This window comes from Protopterus annectens, chromosome 1.part1 (genome assembly GCF_019279795.1).
Source record: "Protopterus annectens isolate FY-2018-M chromosome 1.part1, PAN1.0, whole genome shotgun sequence".
Classification (NCBI taxonomy): Eukaryota; Metazoa; Chordata; order Ceratodontiformes; family Protopteridae; genus Protopterus; species Protopterus annectens.
Genome location: NC_056726.1, coordinates 541,174,277 through 541,197,012, shown reverse-complemented (window position 1 = coordinate 541,197,012; position 22,736 = coordinate 541,174,277). Strand labels below are relative to the sequence as shown.

Sequence of the window (22,736 nt, the reverse complement as noted above, 5' to 3'; positions counted from 1 at the left end):
AGTAGATTATGCTATAAGATACCCTGAAGCAGTGTCTCTGTCCTCCACTGAGGCAGAAAATGTGGCAAATGCTTTGTTAGGGATTTTCAGCATAGTAGATTTCCCAAAAGAAATACTGACTGACAGAGATGCCAATTTCTTGTCAGACCTGCTGGCTTGACTGTGGCAGTACTGTGGGGTGAAGCACCTAAAAACCACCCCCTACCATCCCCAGACTAATGGTCTTGTTAAGAGGTTAAACTCTACACTCAAGACAATGCTACAGGCATTTTCAGACCAGTTTAAGAGGGATTGGGACAAATACTTGCCCCATCTGTTGTTTGCTTACAGAGAGGTTCCCCAGGAATCCACAGGTTTTTCACTCTTTGAGTTGCTGTATGGGCATATGGTGAGGGGACCTCTAGATTTAATTCGAGCTGAGTGGGAGGATGAGTGTAAATCGCACAAGGAGTCTGTTGTGGCATATGTCCTAAACCTCAGGACAAGGCTCAGGGAACTCATGGGCTTGGCCAAGGAGAGTCTGGCAGAAACCCAACAGCAGAAAAAGGTCTGGTATGACAGGAAAGCTTGAGCTAGAGAGTATGCTGTAGGGCAGCAGGTGATGGTTCTCATTCCTGTCAGACACAACAAGCTGCAGGCAGCTTGGGAAGGACCCTACATGGTGGTAAGGAAGGTCAGTGATGTTAACTACATGGTAGAACTGCTAGGCAGGAGGCAGGGGGACAAATTGTACCATGTTAACATGATGAAACCTTCCCATGATAGGGAGGCCATTGTGCTGAGTATTTGCAGTGGATTGCAGGAGGAGTCTCAGGGAGCATTGGTGACTGATGAGGCTCGGACTGACACCTCAGTGGAAGGGGTAGCAATGTCCCAGCAGCTATCCCCTACCCAAGTTCAAGAAATCTGAGCAGTGTTACAGGAGTTTGAGGACATGTTCACTGGGAAACCAGGATGCACCTACCTGGTGCAGCACCATATCGATACAGGTCCCCAAAGGCCTATTAGGCAGGCCCCTTATAGGGTGCCTAAGAGAGTCAAACAGACTCTGAGGGAGGAGATACAGGAAATGTTGGAACTAGGGGTAATTCAGGAGTCCAACAGTTCCTGGGCCTCCCCAGTGGTGCTGGTACCAAAGAAGGGTGGCAGCACCAGGTTCTGTGTGGACTACAGGAAATTAAATAGTCACACAGAGTCAGATGCTTGCCCCATGCCTAGGAAAGAAGAAGCCCTAGAGCAGCTGGGTGAGGCTAAGTATCCTACCACCATTGATCTTACCAAGGGTTACTGGCCGGTGCCCTTGACTCCCAATGCTAGAGAGAGTTCAGCCTTTGTGACTCCTTTTGGATTGTATGAGTTCACAAAGATGCCCTTTGGGATGAAAAATGCCCCAGTGACTTTCCAGAGGCTGGTGGATTTTATCCTAGCAGGAGCATGTGATTTATCCCTTGCTTACCTAGATGATATTGCCATCTTCAGCAATTCCTGCAACAGCACTTTCAGCATGTCAGGAAGGTGCTGAGCAGACTACAGAGGGCAGGGTTGACCATTAAGCCCAGCAAATGTCAGGTGGGTATGGCAGAGGTCTCCTACCTGGGACATAGAGTGGAGAGTGGTAAGATCAGGCCAGAACTGGCCAAAGTGGGAGCCATTCAGGTGTGGGTAACACCTGTTGCCAAAAAGCAGGTGAGGGCATTTTTAGGGACAGCAAGGTACTAAAGAAAGTTTGTCCCCAGTTATAGCACCATAGCTGCTCCCCTCACAGACCTGACAAGGAAAAACAGGCTAGATAAGGTAGTGTGGACCCCAGCATGTGAGCAGGTCCAGAAGCTTAAAGGAGCTTTGGGAGGACCCACTTTGTTAGCGAGCCCAGATTACAGCAAATAATTTGTTGTGCAGGTGGATGCTTCGAACCATGATGTAGGGGCTGTACTTAGCCAGATTTCTTCAGAGGGAGAAGAGCATCCAGTAGTTTATCTCAGTCATAGGCTCCAACCCAGAGAGGAATGCTATGCAGCTGTAGAAAAGGAATGTCTAGCCATAGTATGGACACTGCAGAAACTTCAGCCTTATCTGTATGGAAGAAAATTCACTGCAGTTGCAGATCAGAATCCCCTAACATAGTTACATCGAGCCAGCCAGCAAAATGCCAAGTTACAAAGGTGGAGCCTAGGATTGCAAGCATATGATATGGCAGTGCAGTACTCCAGTGCGGTTAGCAATGTCAATGCAGATGGGCTCTCAAGACAGGGAATGGGGTAAGTTATTCCCAAATAGGCTCAATCCTCTCAAGCAATGTTTCTCAAGGGTTACTTGAAAAACTAGTTTGAGTTTTCAGGGGGGGGGGGGGTTGTGAAGGCTGCCAGCCCAGCCAGCTAGAATTTTGTAAATAATTCTATGTCATTTGTGAATAGTAATATGATTTGTATGCTTGTCTTACAAATGTAAGAAAACTATATGTTATGCACTGAACTTCAAGAATGTAACCACAATGCACTCTGCTGGAAAAGAGCAGAAATGTCTATAAACTACATACCTATGCAAATGTATGTGTTGATGGTAAAGGCTAGAATATACAGAGTTAACTTGCAAACTCTAAGAAAATAAGTAAAGAGTTTTACAATGTGCTATAAAGTTATCCAAATCCAAGTGTGTGACCTCCCTGTTAGTTTATCTCAGCTAAGAGACAGGATGTCTAGTGCTAGGGGTATCTTTCTATTGTCTTGAGACAGAGATAATTACTAGGTTTCACATGTAAACTGTTTTTGTATTGCTTTGTGGCTTCCTAGCAGCTGTACATTTGAGAGAGAAGTATTTTTCACAGACATATGTTAAATTTTAAGTTCTTATTGACCTGGAAACTAAGGCAGAGGTGACAAAAATTATGTAATCTGAGATGAGCCAGCATAAATGTTTGATAGTAATTTAAGAACTATCTCAGAGAGAAAATCAGTGCATTTTGTATTTGTCTTTGGACCTAGAAACATTCACCCAGCATTTCTGCTTGCGTTTTGCTCTGTAAGTAAGACTTAGATCATAGTATTTCTCTTAGAGATAGATAGGAATACAGTAAGATTAGTTTAGATGTTTCTGTTTTTTTGTGAGACTGTCCTGCAATGTTGTTTTAAAATATTTCCTGTGATTCTGAACTCTGTTGTCACTGTGCCAAGTTAAGTATTGTCTTGTTCTTTTATTATTTATTATTAAATATATTTAAACCTTTTAATTGTTGCTGGTTTGTTAGAGATATTTAAGCTCTTAGCATACTTGCATATGTATTTGGTGACTCTGGACAGGCCACTCTTAAATAGCCTTAAAAGTCTAGTCACACTTACCATTTGGATAACAGTAACATTACACAGTAGAATTGGTCACCCTTTGGTAAGCGCCTTATATTAGCTGATAGGTAACGGTGGTTGGTGGCAGTGATTACTACCTTATAGTCTGGGCAGAAGGGGGCATAGCTAGAGAACCTGTGCCAGCCTTCTCCAGGAGTGTCTGTGTGTTTGCAAATAAATCAAATCTCAAAGTGCGTGTGTGTGTGTGTGTGTGTGTGTGTGTGTGTGTGTGTGTGTGTGTGTGTGTGTGTGTGTGTGTGTGTGTGTCAGCTACTTGGGAAGGGACACAAAGCACTGGTTAGACAGAGAGGGTGCTAGAGGATTTGGCTTGACCACTCAGCTGAGATCTGAACCCTATAGCTGTGCCAGTGGGGAGTCTTATTGGGGATCTGGAGAGAGAGAGAGGGAGAAACCAGCCCCAGACTGACTGTGATCTCTATGTGCTCTTAAGGGAAATTGTGCTTGTCATCCTCCCAATGTGCACGTCCCTCACTGTTGTTAGTAGTGAGGACTGAGGCTCCTTGATTACTGGGCCAGTGCAGGGGGGTCACAATCACATTTAAAGATAATATCTTCCTGACTGCTTTCTAGTGTTTGAATGCAGGAGCCATTTATAAATAATAGCCAGAATCAGAGGATTACATTGCCTTGATAAAACTGATCTACTTTCTCTCTGTCATCATAGATTAGGGTTAGGCATAGACATACTGCAAAACTCTGTTTTAACAAGAAAGTTGATAGCTTCTGACATACTCAGGAGACACAACTGATTCCTGATGCATATTCTTACCTTATCTCCAACTATGAAACTACTTCCATTGCGATTCTTCTGGAGAAGCTTCTCAAATGGGCTGAGGCATCCTGGGAGATCCTTAATGTACTGTTGCTTGCCAATGTCCTGCAAAAGAGATTAGGTAACACCCTCAAATGCAGTTTTACCGTTCATAGCAAATGTGTGACTAGCTGCTGTTACATAATTTCACACAATGACACCTACAGACAGAAAATGGGATTGCACAATAATCTATAACCCAATTTTACCTACAGTGCTAGTTCTGGAATCCTGTAATCATGCCTTCAAAATACATGTACTAGCCTCTGTGTCCCAATTGTACCTGGAGCCCCTAGGTATGCTCCTTAAAACAAATGACTAAACTAACTTTGGTATAGCAGTTAAAGATGCACTATCATTGTTACTAAATTCCCTGATTGCTGTATCTTTATCTAAACATATGAAAATGCATACTGTTTCACTGAAAATTAAAAACAAATGTTTGTTTTTTTATCTTTACTGTTGCATTCTAATCTTTACTGTTACATTCTAATCTGGTTGATCCCCAGTGGCTAACACTTCTATATGCAGTGTCAGCACGAGCATTATGTAATATCATGTATTTCCAAACAATACTTTTCAAGTGTTACTGTTTTTTTAGTGCAATTTTCTAAGTTGTGCTTGCCCCCCATGTCTATCAGGACCTTCCCAAGCAGAACAGATGTCTAACCAAAGGACTGACAAATGGGATGAGGAGGTATTTATGTAGTTCTGAATACAGCCAGCTGGATTCTTCTAATTGCATTTCTGTTCCCATGCAAAATAGCTCATATGACATTGCTGTGTTTTTTGTTTTACCATGTGACGGTACTTTCTTTTGACTTCATTGTGACTGTTGTTTCCCTTCTTGCTTTACTTCTTGCTTTGCTCTTTTAATGCTCATGATTGGTCATAAAGCTCTCGGCTGTCCTGACAGCTTGACTTGTCTTGTGTTCTGTGGCTTAACAGATCCCTTACAGTGACTTATATATGCCCTTCTGTGCAATGAAGGAACTAGCCCTGTTTGACCTTGATTATCATAGCAGAAGTAGTGGCATCTCAAACATCCATATGATAGATGGCGGCGCAGTGGTGCAGTTGTAGAGTTGTCACCTCACAGCAAGAGGTTCTCTTGTTCAATTCTCAGCTGGGGTGCCTTCTGTGTGGAGCCTGCATGTCCTCCCTACTTTCAGTGGGTTTTCTCTGGGTACTCTGGTTTCCTTCCACATTAGAAAGAAATGCATCTGGAGTGCTTCTCCCGAGGCCTCCAGTGAAAATTGGCTTCATTCCAAGTCAGACTTTCCCAGTAAACAAATGCTAAATAAATAGATCTTAATTTATGTCAGCGCATTAACAAACCTCACTGGAGAGTTAGGTTTGTAATCCAATCCATTCCCCACTTATGGAACTAACTTCCTGAACACAGCTACTATGGTCTTCACAGGCAACTTAAATGAATGCTCCAGTAGCCACAAATTCATCCTAGTGATTACCTGTATAATCCTGCAACAGAAAGAAGGTGAGTATTACTGTAGTTTCCTTAAAGGTGTTTAAGGGCTAGACATCTTACGGTCCCAGTGACGGCATGCCTAGCAGCTTCCTATATCCCAACAAAGTTGTTTTGTAACAAGCTGAAGCTCGGATCAGCATGAAGAAAAGCCCCACTGATAATAGGGGTATATCTACAATAATTACAGAGATATTAACAGGTCTTGGCATAATTACAATAATTATTTATGTGTAATTGTTTGCTCACTGTTAAATCAGTTATTCATCAGCTAGTGCAACATAGATTGAATTCTGTGATTTTGCTGTGGTACAGGGTGGTACTGTGAATTTCCTTTTACCGTAACAGGTATAGTATTGGTAGGCTTTAGGATATACACCAAAAGTGCAATGAAAGTATGCCATAGTTTTCTTAGTATAATAAAATACCGTCCATCACATAATCATCTAAACTGTTCAGAAATAACCCAGGTGAGGTATTTAACTTCACATTACACCTACTTGTTGATTGTACCGTTCATATCTTTTCATGGTGCTACGATATTCCCCTGTAAGTAACAGGTGAAAGTTTCTGAATTTTTGTTTGATTAACGTATTTTTTAAAAACAAGAATGTTAGGTGGAAGGGACTGTCCCAAATTCAGATGTAACTGTAGGTACAGTCAATGATAAAATAACCAAAGCAGCTGACATGCAAGAACGCATGAGACACTTAAGTTAACATTTATGTAGTGCTTAATGCATGGACTGAAGTGACCATACCGTGAACCTGGTGAAAAGACACACTTGTGAACTGCTTCTGTCATGTGAGACCTTTATTTTTGCTTAACGAAAGACACCAAATGCTGTTAAGATCAGTCTTTTTGCTAGAGACTAAAACAAACAGTGCTAGCTGACAAAGAACAGCAGAAGAAGATAAAAGAGCTTTTAAAAGCTGTCAGAACTTCCCACTGCCACACTTATAAACAGTAAGTGTGGCAGAATGAAGCATCTAGTAGCTCTTTAAAAAGCCATTAGTTCTACCAAGGGGCACTTCTTTTCTACCTGCAGTTTGTCACATAGATGCTAAAGTGTTTTACTACATTTGAAAGTTGGTAAAATTCTTAGTGCTCCTGTAAATGTCCATGGACTAAAAAGAATTATAATCAGGTCTGTGATCATAACCCCAGTACACCACCCCCTTGCAGCTCACAAATCAGGTTTTGGATTGTAACCCCAATATACCATTCCTTTGAAGCTCACAAATCAAAGAACAGGACAGTATGGATATGCAATTTCCTAACTTCTCTGTAGCCACCTTGGTGGACATGGGCATCTTGAGACAAGTAGTAAATTGTCTCATGTTTACTGACAACCACGGTATGTGAAAGGTGTACTTACACAATAACACTGGAGGCTAAACTCTCACATACAAGTACACGCTAGGTTGTTGAATCCATGCACACAACACCCACCACACATAGCACACAACACACATAGACTAACGTATGCTGAGGCACTTAAAAGCAATCTTCTTAAACAGCAAAGATTGCCTAGACCAGCCATTGCCAAAGCTATGCCTCAGCAAGGCCAAAGAAACTCAGAAAAAACATCTAGCACCACAGATATGGTCACTTTCATTGGTGCCCCAAACATTAAGCTCCTAAGGCAAGTAAACACACCTCCCGGGACTCTCGCCATAGGGGAGTCCATTGGAAGATATACTGATGCACCTCTAACCAGGTTGAACAAGGAGAAGATGACTGTTAGTTGTTTATCTAGAGCCATGCTCCACCAAATCACGCATGCATACACTCACGTCATTACACCACAGGTGCCAGTATGATTCCATCATAATCCATGTAGGTGTAAATGACCTGAGATGTATCTCCCTGGGCTATTTGAAGAGAGACACTGGAGCTTTTTGATGATGTTTTTCAGGCTGGTATGAGCCTAGCATTCAGCAATATATTACTATCACCGAGGATGATGCCACAATATGAGCAAAAAATAATTTCAAGAACTGGCTGCCTTTCTGGTGTCATTCTAAGGGGATCCAGTATTTGTCAGCTTGAGAGGACATGGTCAACAGACCATGTTGTTTTCTCAAGGATGATCTGCAGCTTTCCCCTGTATGCTTTGGAATATTGGCTAAAGCTTTGTAAACCCCATAGTGCCTTTTTTAGGGGATGCCAAACTGACAAACCTACTGACACAGCAAAATCAACTCAACTGAACCTCATAGTTAGGAGCCTAAAAAAAATAAAATAAAATAAAACTACACTCCCTCCAAGCCCTCCTCATACTCAAGAATATAGATATCTAACCAGTTACCAAGACATGTTTTAAAGCAGCAGATGCACAGACAAGGGCTAAAGGAGGAGGTGTCTCAATATACATAAACAACAAGCACACCTCTAGGGTGGTCAAGCCAGGATGACATGCTGGAGTTCCTCCATGTGAAGCTCACCAAAGACAACATCCTGTACCATATTCTAGCCAGCTACAGGTCACCCTCCATGTCACAAGATGCTCACAATGCATACTTGGACCTACTGTAGACACTTAAAATCCACCTTAACACTCTACTCATAGGAGACTTTAATTACCCCTCTATAGACTGAGAATCCTACATGGCCTCAAATCTGCAGGCAGAGATCTCTGGACTTCATAAATACAAACATGCTTGACCAAACAGTGAAAATGCCCACTAGAGGCTCCAACATACTGGACCTCACACTCACAAATATGGAAGAACATTGCACCCCCCCCCCCCAATGTCTTGTCATCCCTGTTAAGGTCTGACCATAAACCATATCTGCCAAAATTAAAATCAACTCTGTAATCCCATTAAAACAAGTAACAGTTAAGAAAAGTTCCAAGGCAAATTACCTATTATTAAGTGATGGTTTGTCAAAATTCAGCGCTACTCCAAACCCTGAGAACAAAACAGCCTATACTGAATTGTTCTCAGAAACTCTGTACAACCATGTCAATGGCTGCATAAAGGCTTCTTTACCTACAGGAAGCAAGCCCAGGACTAGCCCCAGAAACAAACTGCACTGGTGGCATCAAAATTAATCAGAAAGAAATGCAGTAGGTGGACTGAACCTTCTAAATTGGCCATAGGTGTGAGTGTGCATACAAATGTGTGGTATGGGAGAACAGCCACAGCAGGACTAGTTACCCAGTGGTGTGAACCTTGGCTCTAGATGATTGTCACTGTTAAAGTGATACCCCGACTTACTATGTAAAAATGGGAAAAGGAGCTATGGATGGATGGATACAACAAAAGCAAAATAAATTATGGCAAAAACCAGGAAGGATAACTCCTATAAAGATATAAACTCTCTCATCAAAGTAAATAGGCAAATTAGAGGGCTAATTAGGTCAAGCAAAGCCAAGTCTGAGGTTAAGTTAGCCTCCAAGGTGAAAGATAACCATAAAGCCTTCTACAGCTATGTCAGAAACCTCAACATCAGCACACAGTAATGTGTTGAACTGGTGGTTAGTGGTGCCACATTTACTTAGCCTGATAATATAGTGAACTTAGCAGACAAATTCAGTTCCAACTTTACTGCCCCTTACTTCCAACTATCTCCCCAAAAATACCCTCAAACATAACCCCTCCAAATACAACTAGGGAGCATGTACTGGCTGCACTCACTAAAGCCAAGAACATGGCCTCAATGGGCCCTGGTAACATCCCAGAATGCCTTCTGAATAGTCTAAAATACAACTTATCAGGAAGCCTTGAGTCATTATTTAACTATAGTCTTAAAACAGTCTTTGTGCCACATGATATGAAGGACTGGGATGGTCATTCCCTTTCATAAAGGAGGGTCTTCAACAAATCCTGGAAACTACAGACCCATTAGTCTGACTAGTCTTATTTGCAAAGACATGAAAAGGAAAGCCATGAAAAGAATTGTCGTGGAATTTACTGACAAGGACACAGAAGATCTCCAGACACTGGATCTATCCAGGTTTGGCTTTGTCAAAGGAAGGTCATGCTTACTGAATCTGGTGGACTTCTTTGAAAAGGTCACTAAGGCAATGGATGAAGGGAAAATGGTGCATACTGTCTACTTAGACCTGGGTATGGCATTTGACACAATACCCCACTCGGCCATTGTCAATAAACTTATGGAACTAGGTATAAAAAAACATGTTTAACATGCTGGACAGCTAGTTGGCTCACTGATAGGACCCTGGAGGTTAGAAGTGGTGTGGCCATCTCCACAAAGAGGTCAGTCAGAAGTGGAGACCCCCTGAGCTCTGTGTTAGGCCCACTCCTCTTTGGCATCTACTTTTCAGATGTCAAAGCCAATTTCAAAGCCCTATGGCTAACAAAGTTTGCAGATGATTGCAAACTGGGAGCAGTCATTGAATCTCCCCAAGATGAGAATACCCTTCATGAAGATCTAATACAGACAAATGCTGGGTGCCAAAACCATTGCTTAAAACTCAGAATTCAAAAATGCATTATAGTACCTTTTGGAAAGGCTGGCACATTGGATAACTATGTAGTCAATAAAACACCCTTAAAAGTTGATTCACTAGTCAGGGATTTGAGAACTCATGTAGACAGTAACCCAGTCTTCGACCAACATGTGTCCAAGGTAGTAAGAACATTCTTGTGCATTGTTCAAATTATAAGCAAGGGCATGGCATCTAGGTCCAGAGAAGTTATCATACCACTGTATTCTGTTCTCATTAGACTCATCATAGAGCTTAATGCCCCCTCTTGCATATACCTGACTAGACACATGCAGCACATGGAACAACTACAAAGGTTTCTTACAAACAGAATACAGGGAGCAAACACATTCTCATGTGCTGATAACCTCAAAGCCCCGTCTCTTTACATAGCATCATACAGACATCTGAGAGATGATCTTTGCCTGGCATACAAGACATCTCTAGACTTTGTATTGATGAACCATTTGCACATCCACAAAACAAACGGCATCGGAATTACTAGAGTAAAAGATCTCAATTTTGCTTGCAACATAACTAGGACATGTTGGAGAGACAGAGATGTTTCTCAGAGAATTCCCATTCTCTGGACCGGGCTCCCCATCGATGTGCAGCAGCGTTCCTCCCTATCCCTATCCTTATTTAAGTGAGACTCGGACCAATGGCAGAGTAATAGTAAATTCATCCCTGGTCTGGTGGCTATGTCTCCGATGGACTAAGTCAGTCAGTAAATCACCCCCTATATAAATCAAATTTGTGAGTCACATTTGGGTTGCATGGCTAGGCTTACAAGGGCCCTAGTGGTCATCAACCTAGTATAGCCCTATGACCCTATAAACCTATTATGTGTTCTTCACACGTATGCCAAGATTCCTCTTTCAAGCTTCACTCATGAGGTGAATTTCTTGGCTTTCATGTCTTGAACAAGTAATAACCTGTTTATGATAGGAGATTTGATCATAATCATTTATACTACCTGCAATGGGATACTAGTATGAAAAAACAACAGAAAAACAACATAATATGGTAGACATAATTCATTTAAGCTTGGTTAGGTACTTCTGTTCTACTGTTGCATGTGGTAAAATAAGAGGATAACTTACATAATCACTATAGATGAATTTGAAGTATTTTGTGCGGCAGTCATCCACTCCATCGTTTACCATATCAGTCAGAGCAGCCTCCTTATTATCTTTGCCATAGAGACCTAGAGTAGTGTGGGGGAAAAAATCTGAGTTTCAGTTATACATGATTTTACTAATAAGTTAAAACCAACTTAAAATAATTCTTTTGCATCCCAACATAAGCAACACTACAGCGTTAAAATGCTCCTAATGTAACTTATGTTAAGAAAGTCACCGAAAACTGAATTATTTTCCTCTCGTACCAGTACCTAAAATGTCTCATTGTAAATACTTTGGGATGCATATGTGTGAATAGGACTATATGGATACACATTTTATTCCACCAATAGTAGGAAAAATAAGAGTATTGAAATGATAACTTTGTAATTATTCAGACGCAAATGCCTTACAGTCATAACAGTGTCATTATTTAACTCAAGGTTTTATGAAGAGAAGGGAACACCCTATTCATTATTGGTTTAACTGTCTAAACGGAACCACAATTTTATTGACTAACATTATTGTTCATAAGTATGGGTTAAACTCTGAAAATTGGTCATTGGTTCAGAGTTTTAGGTAGCATATATTCTCAAAACACACACACACACACACACACACACACACACATATATATATATATATATATATATATATATATATATATATATATATGGATCACCTTCGTTTCATCGACAGTTCATTTCACTGGCACTCAACTCAGCAGGCCCAATTCACTGAAAGTTCATTTCACTGACACTTCATTTCACTGACACTCATTTCGTCGACAATGATATAAGGCCTATTCCCCACTGTAGAGCGACCCTGGAGTTAGAATAGATAGTAAGGGGATGTGGGGGTTGTTAAGGGCAAAGCCCCCCACATACTGAGGTTCTATAATGGTTTTTTGGAAACAATTATTCATTGCACTTGTAAGTATACATCTGTATACTGTCAAACGTTTATGATATGTGGGGGGCTGTGCCCTCCAAACCCCCCTTACTATCTATTCTAACTCCAGTGTCGCTCAACAGTGGGGAATAGGCCTTATATCATTGTCAACAAAATGAGTGAGAGTGAAATTAAGTGTCAGTGAAATGAACTTTCAGTGAATTGGGCCTACTGACTTGGTTGTCAGTGAAATGAACTGTCGACGAAATGAAGGTGACCCATATATATATATATATATATATATATATATATATATATATATATATATATATCTGGATCTACTTTGATCCATTGAATTTGCATTTCTGCATTTTGTCGAAAATGCACTTTCGTGGTAAAAAAAAACAATAAAGTAAAAAACAAAAATAGATACTACATGAAAACATGCAATTTGCATGTAACCTTAGTTGTACATCAACGTTTACTGTTGATGTGCAACTAAGGAAACTATTGCTGACATTGTGGTACAGTGGGGATAAGGGAATATTCCCTTAGAAGGCAAGAGAAACACTTGGAGTAAGACAAAAAATAAACTAAAATGACCAGAGAAATGTAATTAGGAACATGTTGATATGGTTTGTTTCCTTTTATATAAATGCATGTTTGCCTGTGTCAAATGATAACTCAATAAAGGTGTTAAAATGGGCAGAGAATGAGGTGGTAAACAGGTACACAAAACAGCAAAGGGAGAAGGAGAAGAAGAGCATTCTAGATAAATCATATGAAAGACAATGGAGTGCAATGCTCATATACGAAGTTAGCTGAAAGCATAGAGAAACATACAGCAGAAAGTGACAGATGGTGTGTCTATTGATGGTTAATGCATGAGATGATACTTTTTCACTTACCATGTTGCCTTCCAAGAAACCTGAGAATTGCGTTAGATTGGTTTAACTTAAATTCTCCATCCTGGAGCAAGGGTAGTTGACCAAATGCCTACAAAAGTAAAAAGTATTTGAATTAGCTTCCTTCTCATTGAAGTTATTATGCAACTTACAATGAGCAACAAAAACAAATGGGGGACCAACAACATTGAAAAAATATGAGTTTTTCCACAAGTACAGTAGGCAAGACACTCAGCAACACACCACATACAATGCACACACACACACACACACACACACACACACACACACACACACACACACACACCACAAAATGTAACCCCTTCCCTAGCCCTTAATCTAATCCTAACCTGCAAACACTCTGAGATATACTTCCAACCACTAATGATGAAACTTTCTGCATGCATCCAAAGCTTTAGGTATTAATACTTCAGACCCACATTTATCTTTTGCAGCCAATTTATTTACTTTCTACATATGCATAAATACGCTAGGTCAAATGTGCACTCAACAAACTGTTGACAGAGTGAAGAGAATGTGTGTGTGTGTGCGTGCTCATGTATGTGTGTGTGTATGTGCTTGTAAGTGTATATTCCATTGTATTTATCTTTGTCCTCACCTGAAAAAAATCCGCAATTACTACTTTACTCCCCTAGTTAACAACTGAATAACTTAAAATTAAAGATAGTTATACACAAAGAAAACAGACAGCTAAGTATCCTGCAAAATTACTAATTTTATGCTCTTTAAAGTCGTTTCCAAATGATTTATTGATGTCTCATGAGCATATTAACAATAAAAAATCTTAAGCTTCTCACATTAAGTAACAATAATAAACAGAAATAGTCTTACTGAGTTGATTAGAAAGTCCAAATATGGTAAAATAAACAAAAAAACTGGCAAAAGATGCAAACTAATAATAATAATAATAATAATAATACTCTACCCCAGTGAAGAGTCAGAATAATGCCCTCATTTGCATTTACAGTAATTTATTACAAAAAGTTTTTAAAGGGCCAGTTAGGATACTTAGTAATAAAAACAAGGAAATGTGGGATTAATGTTTCAGACTTTAGAATTCTGCCCATACCAGCCGACTCTTTATTGTGCACACAGATGTTTGATTACTTAACTGGAGTTCACAAGCTTCACAAACTTCCTTCTTTAAACTGCTCCTGGAGTTCAAATCCTGGATGAGTGCTTCTTTTAACTTCATCTTGAATACTTCCCAGGATAATCAGGATGTAGCTCGTTAGCCAATGTCCAAACAGTCTCTCATCCTGTTCATCTATTGCACCCTATATCACCTAGTTTGAAATCTCTTCCCTTCAGGGAAGATTTGCCTTCTAGAGGCCTCTCCAACAGTGAGGGCAAGCATCAGCCACTGAGTGGCTATTGTCCTTGGCTGGGTCAGGATGTTTAAGGCTGAACACACAGCCCATTTACTGTTGGCTGGAGAGCACTCTAGATGTCTATTTTCAATCTCTAAGATGACTGGTCTACAAATATGAAGACTCATAAAAGATTACTAGATTTTTTTTTTTAAGATTAGATTTCTTCAACATTCCCAAATGCCTTAGATTTTAGTGAGCAATATGATTAGATTACTACTTCTACAAATAAAACTGGAGGTGATATTGTCTGTATTCTGATACATTTTTATATCTAGAAAACCAAAAATAATGATTTTCTTGTTTCTTTTTATATTGTATATTACACAAACCTTGTCAGTCATTTGATTCTTTGTATAATGACCATTTATAATGAGACTTTGTAATGTGCAGATGTTAATAAAACATTGAATGGATACTTCACATGTATACAGAGAAAGGTTTCAATACCTTTGATGTATATTTAATGTAATTAAATAAAAGTTTGTTATTTTGTAGCACTGGAATCAGTCTCAAAGATCACACACCACCAGGCTGTATGTACATAAACTGGAAGTTCAAATATACAGAATTGAGAAATGTAAATAAATGGCATACCTAAACAAATTCTTTGGAATTTTATTTTTGAATGGGTGGTATTTTGCAATTTACTAGATCTGTCTAAAACACAGAAAGAGAAATTTTTTTTTTGTCATTATCTACATTTTTCAGTGCTGGGTTGTGCAGAACTGCAGCCTATCTCAGCAAACAATGGGGATAAGGGCACAAGGCAGGAACCAGTCATGGATGGGACATAGGTCCATCACAAGCGATATGTATTCAATACATTGTGCATTCAGCCATGGGCAAATAAGAGTGCAGAAGATTCAACCCATTTCTTTAGGATTTGGAAGAAATTTGAAGACCCTAAGAAAAACCCAAGCAGACCAAGTAGGGATATATAGACTCACACAGAAACACCTCCAGCAGAAAACAAACCAGACTAGCAAGTGCTGCATCAGTATTTCTATGTGAATTGTTGACTATATTGCAAATATATAACATTTGTTTGTCACGGATTCAGAGACTATTATTTACCTAGTCAATAACCAGACCATGACCAAAGGTGAGACTCAGATCCTATATCTTTTATCTGTGACTTAGCAGCTTAGCCGTTATGCCAACCCACACCCCCTATTTTTGTTACTCATTCATTCTGTTATTCTCTCTTTTTTTACAATTTATTGACACTTCATTAAACTAAAGACAATGGAATAATATGAGCAATAATGAAAACACAAAACCTGTTGGCAACAATTAATTAATTCTGCTATTCTCAGTTTTGTGCAGCATGTAAAAATCATAGCAGGTTCAAACACATGGTTGGCTAGAAGGGTAAAAGACGGGCATTACAGTATTACTGTGCATTGCACACCATAATTTGTTGTAAACTTTCTGTGCAGCCTTTTTATTTCCTTCACAGTCTAAGTTAGAGACATACTTTTAATCACAAAGCTTCAAAAATGCTCATTCCCAGTACTATTTTCCAAAAGTTATGCTTGGTTTCAGAACCACACAAGTGTAAGGGTACTATAAAATGGGAGACAAAACAACATACTATTCATTGTGTAGAAGGGCAAGTCCTCTACAGCTCCATCAGGGAGACTGTGTTCACAATACCACCTGTCATAACATACTGTCACCCGAGGTCACTATTTGAAGAAGGGGAAATACTCCTCAGAGACTGGTGATCTTAGATAAAAACAGGAATCTTGGACTATGTTCAAACTGGGGAAAGGCTTTATTTTCTTATATTTGAATGCTAATGGTGGCACTTACTGACAATACTAATTGTTTTGTAATTATACATTTAGCCAGTAGAGGACAGTAAAATCTCTTTATTAGCTGAATATTGCTTGGAATTACTAAACTGTTCAAGCTGTTTTGATTCATGCTGAATATATTCCATAGATTGAAGTCTGAATGACTTGTGAGTTCATTTTAGTATGGATTTAATCATGTACAAGAATGATTTATGGGGTGAACATGCTGATTTAGTAGCATGAAGTAGTACATCACTGTGGAGGTTTCACTCTACTTGTTTGATGAGACGCTTTCCTTACAGTAACAAGGCTGCCAGAACCATGGAGTGTGGGGTTCACATTCCACTGTTAGTGCACTTTCTTGACTGTGCCATGCCTGGTGCTAAAATAAATGAATAAAGGTATACATATATTTTTAAAATGCACTGTAAGTCCCGTCTACATCTGGCTGAAATTTTATGGCGCTGCTGTTCCTGCCAGGAAAGAGAGAGAGATGCAGTCAGACACAAATGTAGGTTTACTTTAATCCCATTTCTTTGTCACTGGTAAAAGTCATAGTTTGTCACCTGTATTTACTTGCCCTACAATCCAGGATGATACTTTCGTGTGACACAGTTCAGCACAACTCTTTTGCATGAAAGTCATTAATCTTGATGAAAGCATGTACACATTACTACAGATATATCATCCTGGAGTTTTAGCGTGGATAAACATGTGCAGAAATCCATGGCTTCTTCCAGCATCATACAGAAAAAGTGCAGATAAATATGGGCAATGTTGTTAATATGATCATCTACTTCTAAAGAGATTGCAGAATCTTATGACATGGGCCAGTTAAGGCAACACCGAATATAGGAAGTAAGTAATCTTTCCCATGTTCCATAGTTTGTGCTTGAGTAGTTTCTTGCAGTCATTTGAAAGTATATTTTTAACATTTATTATGAAAAAGATGTGTCGATAGTTCAAAATTTTTAATGGTCATGTACACCATTAATAAAGAAGAGTTTTATGGTGGGACCGGTTGTAGCTTACTTAGCTTGAAATAGCAGCTACGTATGTTGAATTTGAAGATGCATTTCTCTACAGTTATTTTACTGGACTTCTCCAATAATGAAGAGATTTTAAAAAAATCAGACGTTTTACACAGGTGAATGCAAGACTCAAGGGCAAATACTGCATTTCTTCTAAACTGGACCATGGCTGTTCTGAAGTTTGTTACGCGTTTATGTTAAAGTCATATAAATTAAATATATATAGAAAATGCCCTAGAGTAATTAGCGCAGGAACACATTGATTTTATTTATTTTTAAAGCACAATGCATGCCACTCCCAGCCAGTATTTTTGCAGTGGGTTGTAGATTAGATGTCTCTGATGGCAGCAAGCTAAAATTAATCCATGTTATTATAATCAGACATCTGAGATGTATAAATTCATAGAAGTAGCTGTGATTGATGACTGTGTGTGTGTGTGTGTGTGTGTGTGTGTGTGTGTGTGTGTGTGTGTGTGTGTAGGGTTGTTGAAAAGGATGCACTGTGGCTCTAAGAGCAGTGAGCTAAATACATTACTGTGGCCATTATTTATTTATTCATTTGATTTTCATCAGGTATGTGAAGGCTCTAAGAGCAGTGAGCTAAATACATTACTGTGGCCATTATTTATTTATTCATTTGATTTTCATCAGGTATGTGAACTGTATAATATACTGTAATGTGTGTGTGTGTGTGTGTGTGTGTGTGTGTGTGTGTGTGTGTGTGTGTGTGTGTGTGTGTGTGTGTGTGTTTCTAATATGGAAAGTAATACATTCATGGCTACTGACAGAACTGGATCATGAATGCAGTCCACGTCAGGGTAATGGACCCTCCGAAGCCATTCCAGTGTGCTATTATCTGGCTGTCTCTCCCTTGTTATCATAAATACTGTTCAAACCTGTCATTGTGTACACTGTTTATTTCTTTACTTTTACAAGGATTACAGAGATTTGCTTTAAAATCTTTATTTCAAATTTTATAGCTGAAATACTGAAGAACATTTGCTAAACAAAACAGTCTCACATTGAAAACAGATTTAGCATGAGCAACAGTAAACTTCTGTTCCACTGAAATTCACATTTATTGAAAATGCATCTGACTGGTGGAGGATTATATATATACATTTATAGCCACAGACATCCACCAAACCCAGCAATAACTACATTGTTGACTGCATCCTTATCTGAGTCAAGAAATTAATAATAATAATAATAATAATAATAATAATAATAATAATAATAATAATAATAATAAAGGCCAAAGTCACCTTTCAAATTTGTTTCACACAAACACACAATAGCCAAATTATTCCAGCTTAACTCACACACACACACACACACACACACACACACACACACACACACACACACACACACACACACACTATTTGTGCAAAGCTAGATTAAACAGTTTAAAAATGAGCAGATGATAAGAACATAAGGTACTTTCATTGACAGAGAGCCTCATCCCACCTCCACCAGTACTTATAACCACTTTGTTGACTGTGTACAACCTTATTGTTATGAAGAAATATAATTACATATAATCTATTAGTAGCATTGGATAAAATACATGAAACTGTATAAATATCATAAACATCATAGCATAAGATTCAGCTATGTGCAGCACAGTTTAAACAGAAGAGTATTTGTGACAGCATAAGAAATATTAACCACCTGATAACATATGCTAAGTCAACATATGTAGTCTGTGCAGAAGTAAAAGCCATCTGAATAATTCCACATCAAAGAGAACTATTGCTAATGCAGAGGTTGCTGTTGGCATTTCAGTGCTTCATCTACCAATGCTGTGCCTGCTGCAATTGAGGAATAAATTGTTTATGTTACATATAAAACTGGTGTGCTGCTGATATTGCCTTAACATTAGGCTAGATCAGCTGTGCATTAGGGCATGGCTGGCAAACAATGATAACAGGTTTATAGTTACAAGGCATGCAGACTGTTAAGGAGCCTTGACCAAATTCCCCATTGCCCCAAAGCACTGCCTGGTTAAGTGACTTGCACAAGGACAGGGCAGGACATTAATATAAGGCAAAAATCAGAGATAGTCTGCTAAACTGAAGACAGATAAGAACAGACTACTCTAAATCACTTAAAATGTTAACAGCACACCGTTTTTGTTCAATGTGTATTTTATGAACCAGAAAACCATGAAACTTGATGGCTGACGACAGACTGTAATCATCAGTGATTTGCCATAAGAAAGCAAAAAAGAAAGAAGGAAAAAATGAAGAAAGTAAGAAAATGAAGGAGGCCTGGCAATTAGTATGGAGGATTAAGACTCTTGCTTCTCATAACTAAAGGTACAGGGTTTGAACCTCAGCAATTCACTTAACTAAACAGTGCCCCTAACTGGGGCATTAAACAAACACACACACACACACACACACACACACACACACACACACACACACACACACACACACACTAACCTAGGACTTGCATTGCTTGCAATTTATTGTGGTTGCTGCAACATAAATCAAGCAGCATGCAATGCTGCTGGCTGACTTTTAGATTTGGCATGCAAATTGTGGAGAAAGTCTGCATTGCATGTGCAGCTTTACACAAAGCAGGAACTCACTCTTAAAAACAAACTTTTTAAAGAGGCAAATGGACATTCTTTACATCATTTTACAGGGCTGGGAAAACAGACCTTTGTTAAAATAATGTTGCATGGCTCCACCCCTCCACCAGCACTGTGCCTTAGGCAGCTGTCTAGGTCACCTTATGCTAGATCTGGCCCTCTCTACTGATCTTCTAGCTTCAACAGTTAGTAAATGTGATATGTATGACATTTTGAGCTGAGTTAATATCTTATGTATTTGGGAATGTGTGTCTGTGAAAGCTGAGATGTTGATCAAGTACTAGTCTGAGATATTTTTGTTGTTTGAGTTATGGGATAGCAATAGGTAAGGGATAAGTAATTATCTCATGCCATCCAATGGAGCTCTGGAAGTTTGCACTGTAACTTCCAATGGGTGGAGCTTAAGCTTTTTTGATAGATTCAAACTATTTTGCCACTTTTCAAACAAATATTCATAGTTGTGAATCCATAAGGGTTACTTAAGAAGTGTAAATGGCAAACTCTTCAGCACACAGTATTTTTATAATGGCAGAATTCTTTAGGTGCTAGGTCTTAAAATGGATTTTATAAGTAACACTGAGTGAAGCGATCATTATTCCGTTAATGTGTTTCTATGTTTTCATCTTGGCTTACTTAAATGGCTGTGAATGAATCACTTTAATCTGTCACATAGGATCTTAGTTCCCCTTATGTATGCATTATCACTCCAACTGGATATTCAGTTTGCTATGAAGCCAAAGCCCTAAGTTCTTCTACAGTTTCTCAACCCTATGCTGAACCTCATAATGAGATATACCATCTTCCTCCTTACAGCAGGGCATGCAACTTTGTTGTGAATGTTACAAAAGTTATCTAAGATGCCTTCTGTTCAAACCTTTCCTACTTTGTTCTGCTTAATTTTATACCCATGTGACTTTATTTTGTGTAACTTTTCCTGGGATTTGAAGGATTATCACTATTCCTCACAGAAATGGCACTAAGCACCTTGCAGCCATGGTAGGTCTCCCAACTTCATCTGCTTTCCCAAGAATGGAGTGTCCCAATAGATTCCTTCTCCTGTGGTATCCCATACTGCCCTTTGAGGGTTTCACAATAGATGCTACCAGTAATATCCCTGGTCTCCACTTTAGACGCTTTCATAGAGGCACTAGTTTATGCCAGTATAACATGAGAATTTTAGAGGGTTACTGCTGAAGGAATGTGTCTCTTCGTCACCACTTTCATCTTTCTAGAACTCACAGTTACTTGACTGTTCGTCACTGTAGGTAATTCCTGAGACATTAATGGTAGATTGTGTAGTTACCAATTAGGAGAGAAGACTCCTTCACTCATGAGTAGATCTTCATGGAGCTGAGCAATTTCTCTGTGCAGCTTAGAAAATTCCCCTGCCACAGGGCAGTAGGGCCTTCTCTCAAACAACATCTGCAAAACTACCATGGCACGTAAACACTACTTCTCTTTACATTCCCATAAACTCTAAATGATTCCTCTCATCTACATTTTATTTGTTAATGGAGTAAGATACACAAAACAGTATTTCTTGTTAGTGTTATCCATACCTGTCACACTAGAGACTGGGGTTAGATTCCTTAAAGGGGAGGCAGCGTCTTTAGGAGGGGCAAGGCTGGCATAGTTAAAGTCATTACCTCACAGATACAAGGTACATGGATTGATTCTGACCACTGGTTATTGCCTAGGCTTGCAAAAGCTTACAGACTGATAGTCTAGTATTTACCTATGAACTAGGGTCTCCTAACAGGGGTGATCAAGAGACCTGATTTGTTTATGTGGGCTGTTCAGAGTCACACAGTATGTGAGTGCAGACTGAGGGAATCAACCTCAAACTACAGGATGAAACTCGTAGCCTTAACATTCCATTCTAAACTGCAAGATGTATGACTATTTATTGACCTCAGTTTACTTTTAGGGATTCTCTGACCTTGCAGTTCTTGCTGTTAATTATTTATCTATATCAAGACAATTTACAGTCCTTGGCTGCCTGTTTTTTGGCTAGCAGCTACAGTACCATAGCAAGGTCATCTGGCACTTGTGCACTTCCCCAAACTGTCACCTCCCTCAACTCAGTTAAAAATCATAAAACAGGTCTTCTCAAAGATGAAGACTAAAAACAAAAGCTCTAACCTTTTCTACTTTTAAACTGTATCAAGCTACTTGCAACAAATATAACAAGCAACTTGCTTCAGTTAAATCACCACACAATGAGTGCCTCAGCACTTCAGCCATGACTGCAAGTGCAGTATCAGCATTCAGATATCACAGTCTCACACCATTTGAACTTATTGATTGTGCCCCATAACACCTTGTGCCCGGGAAAGCCACCCCTTTCATCCTGCCCTACTAAAGGCTGTTAGTAGTTAAAGGAGAGGGGAATGGATACTTTCTTCAGTAGGTATGACACAACATACTTAAAACTATGAGCTATGAACTGTGGTATTGTTTGAAGAGGTAATAGCTGTACTGGATGGTGGGCTAACAATAGCCAATCTGTTAAAATATTTGCACTATTCCACATAAGGGAATACCTGACAGTTTAAAAGTATTAAATGTCAGTCAATAGACAATTCAATGGGAAGAACACTGGTTAAGCAACAGGATACAAGTTAGGGTGGTGAGGTTACCTATCTTTCCCAGCAGGCGTTACCAATGGTGTCCCAGAGGACTTTGTACTGGGGAATATGTTTGGGCTAATCTCAGCTATAAATGCAGGAAGTACGGTATGAATAGCCAAACATATGGAGGATCTGCAATTTAGGTAACATAATGACTTTATTAAAAGATGATAAATTTCTCTAAGATTGTCTAAAATACATACCTGCTACAATACTAGTGACCTTACAATATGTATCATGAGACTTGGCAA

General features: G+C 39.2%; 1 protein-coding gene across 1 annotated transcript in view; it reads right to left on the bottom strand.

Moving 5' to 3' along the window:
- The window catches only part of LOC122806302 (glutathione S-transferase P-like), a 116,108-nt gene that overhangs the window by 34,499 nt on the left and 58,873 nt on the right, over positions 1-22,736 (bottom strand). Inside the window, exons 4-6 of the mRNA XM_044076613.1 lie at positions 13,033-13,120; positions 11,216-11,319; positions 4,129-4,236 (exon numbers count right to left, since the gene is read on the bottom strand). Coding sequence (XP_043932548.1) covers positions 4,129-4,236; positions 11,216-11,319; positions 13,033-13,120 — 300 coding nt within the window. The remainder of the gene's footprint in view (positions 1-4,128; positions 4,237-11,215; positions 11,320-13,032; positions 13,121-22,736) is intronic.